Source organism: Mus caroli, unplaced genomic scaffold (assembly GCF_978045245.1).
Source record: "Mus caroli unplaced genomic scaffold, Mus_caroli_1 scaffold_16, whole genome shotgun sequence".
NCBI lineage: Eukaryota > Metazoa > Chordata > Mammalia > Rodentia > Muridae > Mus > Mus caroli.
In genome coordinates this window covers 822,526-835,227 of record NW_028227271.1, presented here as the reverse complement: position 1 = coordinate 835,227, position 12,702 = coordinate 822,526, and the positions used below count along the sequence as shown (strand labels likewise).

The window sequence follows — 12,702 nt, the reverse complement described above, 5'->3', positions numbered from 1 at the left end:
CTGCCTTTGTGTGATGGCTCTGTTCCTCCCTTTTTTGGCAGCTATTCCTGTTCCTCCAGCCACCACCCCCACGCCCCCGCGCCCCACCTCTTATAATATTTCTTCCTTTCTACCTCAGAGACTCCCCAGCAGTCCCCCCTACCCCTAATTTACAGGGCTGTTTGCCTCCTTGGCATCTCTAGTCCCCTCGCCTGGAAATTGGCGCCAGGGGTGGGGTGGGGATGGTATTTTCTCAGTGGGAGACTCAGGGAACTGAGTTCTCCCCCACACACCCCCAAAGCCAGCTGCCTGCTCCCGCCTCAGCCATTAGTAACCCGGAGACGCGCACCTGCGTGGAGGCTCTCCTCCAGCCCCTGCTCCCTTCCCGCACCTCCCACTCCTCCGAAACGGCGCTGAGCGGGTTATTTATCGGAGCCTGCGCTGCTCCAGAAGGTCAGGACGGTGGTGTAAATAACCTCTTCTCGCCATTTCCCCATCCCTCCAGAGCCTGCTCCCCTCCCCCTCCTCTACCTTTATTCGCACAAATGAATGTGGCTGGGCTGGCGCAGAGCCTGGCCCTGCATCTTAATGGGGCGGTGAGCTCACAAGATGGATTTAGCTGGGGGTTTTATGGTTGCTGCGGCGACAGGAGAATGCTTTGGTTTTCTTTCCCCCTTCCTCTGCAGGATTTTAAGGAGGGGGCAATGCAGGGACTCCTCCTTTCCCCTGAGATTTGTAGGGTCTCCTCTATCACCTCTACTGTTCTAGCTTGGGTCTGCAAACCTAGGACGGACCAGGAAAAGGGGAAGGATGGAAGCAGAATGGGAAGAGCCTCTACAACACGGGATGAAGCCTATGGTTAGAACAGTCCTCCTTTTATGGAAACCTTAGGCACAGCAGCTGTGAAGCACCTGGGCCCAGGATCCCTCTAAGCAGAGAGACAGCTGAATGCTGGACCACTCCTGCCTGGGGCCCTGTACTGGAAGCTGGAGGCCTGGTGGGATAAGAGTTATGATGCCCTCTATCTTTGGTTGTATGATCTGTGAGAGGCAGTGCCCAGCTTTATATACCCCAACCTGCTCCTCATGGCCTGCACAGCCTTTGGCTCGGGACAGCAGAGTTAGAACGGGAGTCGAGGCCTCCGTGAACAGATAGATCAACGGGAGCGTAGTTCTTTCCTTCTCTATACTTGTTTCTCCAGCCTTCTGTTTCCCACCAAGACTGAAGTTTTGGTGCCCTGGCCTACCCCGTCCTCTGGTGAGCAACTTTCATTTGGGACTCTGCAAACCCATCCTTAGCACTAACTAAAACAGACACAGCAGTGGCTTGGACTGTCTGGTTTGCCTCCCCCTCCTGTTTGTGAACCTTTCCCTCTTCCCCTGGGGATTCTTAGGAGGCCCTCCTCCCTTCTTCCCCTTGGCTGGGAAAGAGACTACAGCCTGAACAGTGCCAGACACCTGCCTGCCAGATGTGGCGATTCCCCATGCTGCCCCTACCCCACTGTCTCTCTTTTCCCCACCCCACTGAGCTCAGGCAGAGGGAGCCCCCCCACAGAGTGATTTACTGCTGCAGTCTCTTCCTCAAGTACCCCTTCAGGCTTCTCTCTCTCTCTCTCTCTCTCTCTCTCTCTCTCTCTCTCTCTCTCTCTCTCTCCCTCCCTCCCTCCCTCCCTCCCTCCCTCCATCCCTCCCCTGGTGCCCATGCGTGCTCCCTCTTTTCCTACCATGGCCAGGCAGCTTCACCCCATTCCGACTGCAGGACCCTTTGGCTGGGTGAGCTCTAGCTCCCTCTCTGACCAAAGAAGGAATGGGTGGGTGAAGGGTGATGCCCCAGGAGCGAAATGAGCTGCAGGACTGAGGCCTGCAGCAGACAGAACTGGAAGAGAGAGGCTAACATGACCAGAACACTAAACCAACATTCCAGGGATAGGCAGAGCCTCTGAGGAGTTTCTAGTCAGACCAGAGACCATGACTGGGGCTGTGTTGTGCATATTGCAGTTTCACATCTCTGGGTCTCCAGGCCTTGTTTTTGGGTCCATGTTTTAAATAACCCCACATGTCCCCCTTTAGTCTCACCCCAAACACTCAGGGACTCCAAGCCCTTCTTGCCGTATGTCTTCCTGGGTCTCCCTAGGCCCTTTCAGCTCTCCTTTAGTGGCACTTCCCTCTCTGCTCACATCCCAGGCACCCAGTCCTCTACTCCCTGGCCATAGCAGAACCCACTGGACTCATGTAGAGCCTGTTTCCTCCCATCAGTCCCTGTAACCTGACACCTAAAGGTCTCCACTGGGTTGGAAAAGGGCTCATGGTTGAACTGAGACAGAGGGATGGCAGGACTTAGAGTGTGAGAGTCTGGACACATGGAGAGCACAAGAGAATAAGGGAAGGGGAGGAGAGGGCTAAGAAGGAAACCAAAGCAGTGAAGGCACAGAAGGAGAGGTGGAGAGAGGGAAATGAAAATGACAAGCTGGGAAAGAAATCTTACAAAGAAAGCAAGCAAGCAGGGGGAAAAAAATGGAGGTGGAGACAGGAAAGAAACAGCAAGAAAAGGCTGCTGGGGAGGGGCCGGGTGAGGGGCAGGCTGGCTCTCCTGGGCTGCTTTATGCTGACAGGTCATAAATCATGTGTGTGTGTGCACATGTGCACATGACACATGCATGTAGGAATCCGAGGTGCTGAAAAGGACAGTGTCCACAATATTATCCCTTTAGCAGCCTCCTTTGAGGTACCTCACACCATGTACCAGTATTCTTGCTGCTCCAGGGACTATTTGGAAGATACTTCCATATTTCAGGAGCCCTGGCTTTTTCACTTGAAACATAACCCCGCTGGAATGTTCAGGACCCACAGAATAATCCAAAGGTCCTATCCCCTCAGTGCACATCCCCATGGCTGCCCACCAGCTGCTCCTGTCCATCTTCTCCTCCCACTCTCCTTGTCTGCCCCCCTCCCCCAGACTCTGACCCCCAACCTGCCTGGGGCCTGGGTCAGAGGAGAGACAAAGACAGGATTTATCACCAGTGTAGAGAAGCAGCTAGAGACCAGGGCTGAGGGCAAGGGCTGACCTCCCTGGGATGGGAGGAGACACTGGTCCGGATGCAAGGGTCTAGAAGGCTGGGCTCTCCTGGTTCCTGCCCATAACCTCCGGTGTTCTTACTCAGTTGGCTCCCCCTTTTCCCTGAAAACAGAGAAGACACCCCTGAGGCAATATTTGGCCTCTAAAAGAAAATTTGAGAGGTGAACACATGAGATCCATGTTACAAGGTCATTCTCTCATGACTGGAAACCAGAGGCAACCAGGCCTTCAGCTGTTTCTGAGGCTAGGAAGATTCTGCCAGATGTGGTACAGAGGGCTGCTTTCTAATATAGAGAGGGTTCTCAGGGCAAACCTGTCAGGTCACCAGCGGAATAGGGGTCTTGAAAGACAGGAGGCAAGTCCCACCTGAAGATAAAACAGCAGGACTGCTCCTACTCCTGAGAGTCAGTTTCCTCCCTGAGGTGGTACTCAAAGGACAAAGAAATCTGCCTCTGAAGCAAACACAGTTGGCCTAAAATTGTCCACTGAGCAGACAGGGCATGTGCTGGAAGAGAGGCCAGTATGATCCAAGGAGGTTCTGAGAAACCAGACTGTATATCTTCTGTGGATAAATCCTGAGGTTCTCCTCCAGCTGCCCTTAGAGACATCTCCAGAGCCTTGGTGCTCCTGGCATCCAGTGCCCTGGTGAGATCTCATCTTACCTTACTGTTTCCAAAGGATAGGCACTAGAGTGAACTCCAAGCAAGACCTAGGTGGGAGAGCTACTGAGCCCTCATCTCAGTCACCCCAATCCATTCCTACCCAGGACTGGTGAGGGAAAACAGGGTTTGCTCTCAGACTGCTCTATGAGGAGCAATCATTGACTCAAATTCTGGTGAAATGCTAGAAGTTGGAAATTTTACAGCGAAGGGTAATGGATTGGGAGAAAACAAAAGAATGGGGGGGGGCAGGAAAAGGGAGAAGAGATCCTGTCTTTTTTCCTTATTCTCTCGTCCCCCCGATTGAGGAGGCAGATTTACAGCCTTGGTGTTGGGGGGAGGTGAGCATAAGGAAGACAGATCTGCAGTTTTGCCCTCTGAGTGTCTGGGTACTTAGCTTTAACTCCCCCATTAGCATCAATCCCCATCTTGCTGCCCATCCGTCTTCTGACATCAGCTCCTTCCTCTCTGTGTAGGCCAGGCTTTCTGACCCTAAGTGGCTCTTAAAGGGCCAGTCTAGACCCTTCTCTTTCCCTCCTCTCAGTGGGAGGAGGTGGTAACAGCAAGCTGGAGCCTGTACATATGTATACTGTGGCCATCCTTACTGAGGCCAGTGTCACCGAGGGCATGGGGGATGGGGAGGCAGGGTGACTTTCCCAGTTCTCTGTGGACCTCCCTTATGTCACGGCCTCTATCTTTGTTAACTCTCCAAACCCTGAGCAAAGACGTTGCTGGCCAGTGGTTGAGGACTAGAGAAGGCATGTGGATCCTTAGGCAGATCCTTCTTCCCTCCCTCTTTTCCCGGAGGCTCAGGGCAAGGAGTGTTTTTAATTTTCAGCCAGCGGTGGGGGTGGACAGGTTGGGAAACGCGGCTCCTAGGAGATGCATTGGGCGCCACATTCCTAGCCTCCTTCCCCAGGGATCCAGGCAAATCCCTTCTCTGTGAGGGAGACATCAAGTCCGAGAAACCTGCTTGTGTTTGCTGTCTCCTGTCTCCAATTCATTCCTCAGCAACTGAACTTAAGAGGCACAGGAAGAGAGCACACTTCGCTCGGTCCTCTGAAGAAAGGCTGTAACCGCCCTCCAGGGTCTCCAAGAACGATGCTCACAAAGTTCGTCCCTGACCTGCCTTCCATCCTTTCTGCTGCAAAACTGCAGGCATCAGAGGGGGTTCTCAAGGGCCGTACCTTTCTAACTTTCTTACTGGTTTCTGAAGCCCACCACCCACAGCCCCGGGGCTCCCTCTGGCTCAAGATGAGAGGGAGCCGCTGGTAGGGTCCTTGGGAAAGTGGCCCCGTCCGAAATAGGAGCCCTCACCGTACCCCAGCGGCCCCTTATTTATCACCCTCCAAACCTCAAAGAAGCATAAATATTCCTAATTCCTGAAGGCCGAGCCTGAGCTCGTAAATCTAAGCGGGGGTGGGAGTGGGAGTGGGGGTTGGGAGGGGTCCCGTGCAACAAACGCTGCAGAGCTCCCACGGGCTGCGCGCCGCCAGCCTCGGGCCCGCCAGATTCCCGGCTGTCTCGGCCGGTCACTCGCAGAGCCGCTCCGGAAGCGTCGCGACGGGCACGCGCGGCGAGCACGCGAGCTCAAGGGGTGCGGGGGAGGGGCGCGCGGCCTCGTTCCCAGCCGCGCCCCACCCCCCTCGGCGCCCACCAGGCCGTAAATCAGGGCCGAGGCCGCTGGACCAATGGCATCGCGACTCGTAAATCGACCTGTCAAGATCAGCCAATGAGACGTGGCGTTAAATCAAGTCCTGTCAGAGCTCGGCCAATGAGAGACTCTGGGCTGACCATAAATCTGTCTGCAGGAGACAGCGAAAGAGAGAGAGTGTGCTGCGAGCGGGCAGGCGGGGCCGTAGGGGAGGCGCGAAGCGGGGACCCTCGAGCGCGGGCGCGGGCGGGTGGCGCGGGCAGGCGAGAGACTGCAGTCTGCTCGAGAGACGCCCAAATGGAGAGGGACAAAGACAGGCCTCGACAGGGCGCGGGCTCCCGCGGGTGACTGACAAAGATAGTGGTGGGTGTACAGGCACTGACTGGGTCCCATCCTAACACTCACGCCCCAAGAGAGAATACCCCAGAAAGCCTCGCTTTCCGTTTTCTTTCTTCCAGCTCAGCCTTTATTGAAATTAGGAACGGAGATGTGTGCAGAGGGACCCCTGAAGGATGAGAAAGCAGCTTCCTTGCTAAATTTCTGTCCTTCGGTTTTGGGACTCCTGTGTCCTCTGAGTCATTCCCCAGCCCCCCAACCCTCCCGCAATTGAAGATTAGGAAGCCACTCTGATGTCTAACTGCAATCCCTATCGCTGTTCCCTCTACTCTGAGGAAGATTTTGAATTGCCTTCAAGGAATGTGAAAAGCGAACCCTTTTACAAGCCTTCAGAGAGTTGTCAACCTTCAGGATCTTGGAAGGACTGAACAGGAAGGATTTTTAGGGTTTGCCTGATCACATGACCTAGCTTCAGCAACGCAGCTGTTTTGTAGTGGTTAGTCTTTATTGCTGGTAACAGCTCTGGTTAGACTTTGCCCTCAAACCACAGTTTATCACTTACTAGCCCTTTGACTTTGAACAAATTAACCTGTTGGTATTTGTTTTCCCATTTGTAAGAAAGTATAACTGGCCGGGCGTTGGTGGCGCACGCCTTTAATCCCAGCACTCGGGAGGCAGAGGCAGGCGGATTTCTGAGTTCGAGGCCAGCCTGGTCTACAAAGGGAGTTCCAGGACAGCCAGGGCTATACAGAGAAACCCTGTCTCGAAAAACCAAAAAAAAAAAAAAAAAAAAAAGAAAGTATAACTGATTGTCATGGGAATTTTATGCCTACATGCAACATCTTTGCAGAATTTAGCACTACACAAAGAGTGTCCCCTACTCTCAGCTTTCTACAGATCATGAAATTTGAAGCTTAGAGTGGTGCAGAGGTCTCAAGTTCATGGAAGTGTCACTTGGGTCTTTGGCCAAGTCTCAGCTGCACAGTCCCAGGTTGCACAGACACCTGGCCTGTCTGAATCCCATCTCTGTAGCCTCAGCTTGCTTTTTGTTTGTGGGCCGGGAAGAACATCTAGAAACACGGGCTCTGGATTAACAAGATAGACTCCTGGTCCTCATTGGGGTTGGGGGTGGAGTTGAACTGTCTTTTGTTGTTGTTGTTGTTTGTTTTTTTCGAGACAGGGTTTCTCTGTGTATCCCTGGCTGTCCTGGAACTCACTCTGTAGACCAGGCTGACCTCGAACTCTGAAATCCACCTGCCTCTGCCTCCCAAGTGCTGGGATTAAAGGCGTGTGCCACCACTGCCCAGCCGGAGTGTCTTTCTATTCTCATTTCAATTCTTCAAGATTTTGTTGTTTCAAACCAGGCATTTGGGGATAGGAAGAGGCCGTATGCAGCGGGGCATCTTGTCAACCAACCCAGCTCAAACATTCCATTCTCAGTGGTCTCTTGGTGCTCACCCAGTACCCTGTCCCACCTTAGATAAAGGTAGAGGCTCTACTACTTCAGCATGGTGACTCATACACAATCCCCCACCCCCTTTTTTTTTCTGGATCCTGAAGAAGGAAGACCAAGTATTCTAGGCCAGCATCAGCTACATAGTGATAGCCTGTTTCAAATGAAATTAAAAGAAAAACAATGGTTTCAGCAAGGATTACATGCCTGTAAATTTGCACTCTGAAATCTGAGGCTGTAGGGCCATGAGCGCCACATGGTAAAATTATCAAAAAAATAAAATATCCTCCTCAGTCTTCATTTTCTAGCCAAGTTTGGTGTATGTGTGCTGATTCAAATCCTGGGCCTCCACCCCTGGGCAGGGATCTTGCTGGCACTTACAATACTCAACCGGAAGTAAAAAAGGAAGCACAGGGAACCAGCGCCACCTGGTGGGCTTTGTGCTTTCAGGCCATATTTACAGAATAGTGATGCTTGAGAAGTCAGGGGTGTGTACCCTGTGGGGCTTTCTTCAGCCAGTAGAGGGGAAATGGAGCGAAGAGAGCCTCCAGGTACAGCGGCCACCCGCTAAGCTTGGTTCCATTCCCCGGAGTACAGGCTCCACCTTGACTCTCCCCTTGTATGGGGTGCAGTGGGCAGGATTCACTGCAAGGGTATAACCTGTAGTGTTGAATAAACCTCCTGGCCTGGATGGAGGATTTTGGCAGTAGTGGTGAGCAGTAAGGGCTGTTTTATTAAGGAAAAAGGCACACACCTGTAATCAGTCTGTGGCTCTCGTTGCAGGGTGATCTTGAATTTGAGGGCAAATTGGGCTACATATGATGATGTCTCAAAGGAAAAATAAAAGGGAGAGAGAAAGCTAATTCTCTCTAAGTACCACAAGTTCCCGAAATCTGGAACCCTGTCAGTCACAGGCTACATCTATCCCTGGTTTAGCTGCTCTCTAAACGGCTTTGACACAGGTCACCCCAAATCTCAGCTACTAGATTCCAGTTCTGACTCTGGCCTAAATCCTTCTTTCTCACATAACCACTCCTGGACGTTAAAAGCATTCAATGCAGAGTTAGGGAGGTGGGCTTCGAAGTGCATATTATGCAAATACAGAATCTGTGTCTGTATCTCCAACATTTATGTAAAAATTGGTCAATGACTGTAATCCTAGCATTAGGGAGGTCGTGTCAGTAGGGTCACTCGCTGGAGCTTGCTGGCCAGTCAATCTAGCCAAATTCCGGAGCCCCAGAAATACTGTTGCAAAAACTAAGATGGAAATAAACCGAGGAAGAACACACACACACACAAGCATGCACGCAAGTGCCAAGTGTGAGGGGGATGCAATGTCTTTATTAATAATTAACCACACTCCTTGGGTCACACAGGGTTGACACACTGATTCCTGAATGGGAAAGTGGTGTACCTCTATACCACTGAGGTTGTCTGTGAAATACCCAAGGACTGAAGGGCTCCTGTCCTGTCCCAGGCCACTCTGGTTCCGGATGTTTGGCCTAGCCTGGTGAATGGACTACTAGCTTTAATGGAACCGACGGAAACTCTGTGGCCCGCGTTTCAGGATGGAGCCATACGCGTGGCGAAACTGGCGGTTCATGGCTGCATAGAGCACAGGGTTGATGCAGCTGTTAAGCCAGGTGAGGTTGGCAGCCACCATGTGCACTACTCGTGGAGCGCGGCCCCTGGCGTCCAGAATGTTGAGCAACAGGAAGGGGATGTAGCTGAGGGCGAAGCAGAGGAACACTGCGAAGCACATACGGGTCACCTTCCCGAACTCTGATGGGGCATCCGTGGCTCTGCGTGCTCCTGCAGTTTCCCGGGGCTTGCGATGCACTTCTGGAAGGCTTCTCTCTGCGATCTGTGGAGTTGCCTTTCTAATGCCCTGGTCCCCCGCTTCTGACGAATCACCTTCCAGGGTCTGCGTGGTCGCAGCACTGGCTAGCTCAGATGAAATCCCCTCGCTGGGCCCTCTTGAGGCAACCCCGCTGTCTAGCTCCTGGAAGTGGCCAGGCATGGCTTCTTGTGTCCCAGCCACCTGATGAGAGCGAATGCTGGCCTGATGCAGCCCGTATTGGTCCAGTGCTCGAGCCGCACGCTTCACTTGCCGGTGGATGAGGCAGTAGAAGACGCCCACGCTGCTGAGCCCAAGCACAAAGTAGATGCCCATGAGGATGGTGGTGTAAGGCCGGCCTCGCATGCGGTCAAAGCTGCAGGTGCAGACAACTGGCACCAAGACAAAAACATTCCAGAGGGGGGCAAAGCTGGTCACCCCCACAACCCAGCTGCCCACCAGTGCCAGCACGATCCCCTTGGCACTGAAAACCTGGGGAAAGAGCTTGGGGTGGGCAATGAGGAGGTAGCGTCCTAGAGCAATGAGACAAAGGGTGAGAATGGAGACAGAATTGGAAGTAAAGAGGAGGAGTCCAAATATTCTACAGAAGACGGCACCGGTACGCCAATGGAGGTGGAGGTATGTGTCCACGGAGAAAGGCTGCAGGAGCGTGCAGTAGAGTAGATCAGCCAGGGTGAGGTTGGCAATGAGCAGGTTGAAGCGGGTTCGGAGCTTGGGACGAATGGCCAAGGCCAGCAGGGTGAGCACATTGCCCACCGTGCCTGTCACAGCCACTGCCACACCCCAGATAACTGCAAAGTATCGATAGCCCAACACAGACTCGTGGTAGCAGGAGAAGTTGGCATCTGAGCTGTTCCACATGATGGAGACTGAAGGGAGAGGAGGAGAGGGAGATGGTATGAGAACTTGCTTCTCCAGTTGCTTCCTTTGAACAGCTGTCCCTTACTCTGCTCCTAGAACTCACTTTAATTCTTGGCTGGAAAGCACTTATCTCAAAGTTCCCTGTTATCTCCTGTAGGTTCTCTCTACCTTTTCCTTTCACATTTTCGGACTTCTTTTCTAAATTCTTATCAAATGTCTCTTCTGGAAATGTGTTAATTTTGTTTCTCTAAACCTCAGGCCCCTGCAATACGTGTGGGATGCTCCCCATAAACCTGGCAGCTTCCATCCTAATTACTTCCCAGTTCCTGAAGACCAGCCAAGAGCCCTGTGCTCCTTGATCCCCCCTTCCTTCTCCCCCTCTTCTTTCCTTTCTCCTTCTTCCCTTCTTCCTCTCCTCTTCTCCTCCCTTTCCCCTTCTCTCTCCCGTGTCTTGTTATATAGCTCAGGCTGGTCTTAGCTCACAAAGATTCTCAGGCCTCATACATATACCACTATTCTCCTCACCTCACATTTTCTGATTGTAACTACCTGAGAAATGTGTGGATCGAGAAAATAAGACCATGCACAACACATACACACACACACACACACACACACACACACACACACACACACACACACACACACTATGCTCACCTGAGGTTCCCAGTTTTCACACTTGTCTTCAGTAAACAATATCTAGCTCACCTAAAGAGCAGGTCTTTTGAGGGGCAGTCAGGCTACCAGCTTTTCTGGAGACAGCCAGGCTTCCAGCTGGACATATAATGCCTCCTACCATGCTAGACAGAAATAAGAAACTCCCAAGTTACCCAACCTTAGCCACTTCCTTCCCCACCTCCAGCTAGTCCTACTGATCTTACCGTGGCTGCTAAAGTCCGAGCTTCTCTGTTGAAATTCCCCTGCAGCTTACTCTAGAGTTGTCTCACTCTTTCTTCTCTCCTTCCTGAAACCCAAATGTTATTTCCTTCCTTTCTCTGAGGCAGAACCTCTCTAAGGTCATTGCTGAGAACCGTCGAACAGCAAGACAGTGTCAGATCCTCTGGACTACTTCTGTTTTTTTTTTTTTTTTTTTTTCCTCTTGAGATAGGGTCTGATTCATTATCCCAGTCTGCCACGGAACTCACAGAAATTCCCCTGCATCAGCCACTTGAGCACTGCGAGTATAAGTACAAACTACCAAATCTGACTGGGCCACTTCTCAAGAGGTCAAAAACAGACCAGGTGCTAGAAGTAATGCTCAGCACCTCCAGAGAGCTTGGGCTTGTTTAGCAACAACAGTACTTCCTTTCTTCTCTTCAGAGACTGGAGATGGTTTACCTCGGAGGGTCCCAAATGACACTTCAGCACATAGGAGAAGTGGAGTCAGATTAAAAGGGACTGACAAGATGGCTCAGACTGAGTTGTCTTCCAGGACTTATAGAAACAAGGATCAATTCCTGCAAGCTGTTCTCTAAGTTTCATACAAGTTCTGTGGGACATATATACCTATAAACTCCCACATAAATAAGTGCAATTTGAAAAAAAAGTTGAGGGGCTGGAGATATGACTCAGCAGTTAAGAACACTGGCTGCTTTTCCAGAGGTCCTGAGTTCAACTTCCAGCAACCACGTGGTGGCTCACAACCATCTGGAAAGGGATCTGATGCCCTCTTCTGGTGTGTCTGAAGACAGGAACAGTGTACTCACATATATAAAATAAATAAATCTTAAAAAAAAATAAATTCAGACAGGGTCTTATTGTATAGACTTGGCTGACCTGGAGCTCAATATAAAGACCAGGCTGGCCTCAAACTCACAGAGATCCACTGGCCTGTGCCTCCTCAGAGCTGGAATGGAAGGTAGGAACAGGGGCTGATTGTACAGGTTGATGATCACAGTTCTTTAGGCTTTTCAGACTCACATAGTGAGTTCTAGGTCAGCCTTGGTAATTTTGGTGAATGAAAATTTATCTCCAAATAAAAAGTAAATTTGGCTGAGGATGTAAGTCAGTGATAGAGTGCTTACCCAGCATGCTCAAGGTCCTGGGTTCAATTCCCAGAACTAACTTTTCAGGTTCTACTTCTCAGATATGTAAACCAAGCATGCTGGTCCACACCTGTCATCCCAGCCCTCGGGAGATGAAAAAGATCAGGAGTTCAAGGTCATCCTCAGCTATGAAGTAATTTTGAGACTAGCCTAGGCCATAGAAGACTCTGTTTTTAAATAAATTAATTAATTCTGGCACAGCAGTCCATGCCTTTTATCCCAGTCCTTAAGAGCCAGAGGCAGGTGGATCTCTGAGTTCAAAGATAGCCTCACTCAAGGTAGTGAGTTCCAAGATAGCCAAGGCTAAATAGAGAAACCCTATCTCACAAAGCCAAACCAAAACCAAAATCACAGATGCTAAATTGATAGCCAGACTGTTGACTCTTGCTTACAGTCCCAGCTCTTAGGAGTCAGAAGCATTTTGAGGCCAGGCTGGGCACAAAGTGAGACTTTGTTTTAAAAACAAACAAACAAACAAGCAAACAGGCAGATGACCCCTGTTTTGTGGTTAGTTGGTGGGGCTGCTAAGCAAGAGACTGAAGGACTATGATGTACCCAGGATTCATTCCCCAGCACCAAAAAGAAAGATAAGGAACATGGGAGGAAGGACAAGTTTAGGGAGGGGAGGGAATGATATATTCTATTTTGAAACATCAAGTTTGGGGCTTATCAGTTTCCCAGCCTCTCCAACTCATTTTTCCTAGTCCCTCTGTGCCATCCTCCCCACACCAAGCCAGCCATTATTCTCCACCTATTCAATTTTTATGTTTAGTTATTTATTT

General features: G+C 51.1%; 1 protein-coding gene across 1 annotated transcript; it reads right to left on the bottom strand.

Annotated features, from left to right (window-relative positions):
- Positions 1-8,486: 8,486 nt before the first annotated feature.
- On the bottom strand, positions 8,487-10,730 carry Gpr84 (G protein-coupled receptor 84). The gene is made up of 2 exons (XM_085831486.1): positions 10,533-10,730; positions 8,487-9,883 (listed from the first exon to the last, which is right to left on the bottom strand). Exon 2 carries the CDS (start codon positions 9,873-9,875, stop codon positions 8,685-8,687), a length of 1,191 nt encoding a protein of 396 aa, XP_085687612.1. The 5' UTR covers positions 9,876-9,883; positions 10,533-10,730; the 3' UTR covers positions 8,487-8,684.
- Positions 10,731-12,702: the final 1,972 nt, after the last annotated feature.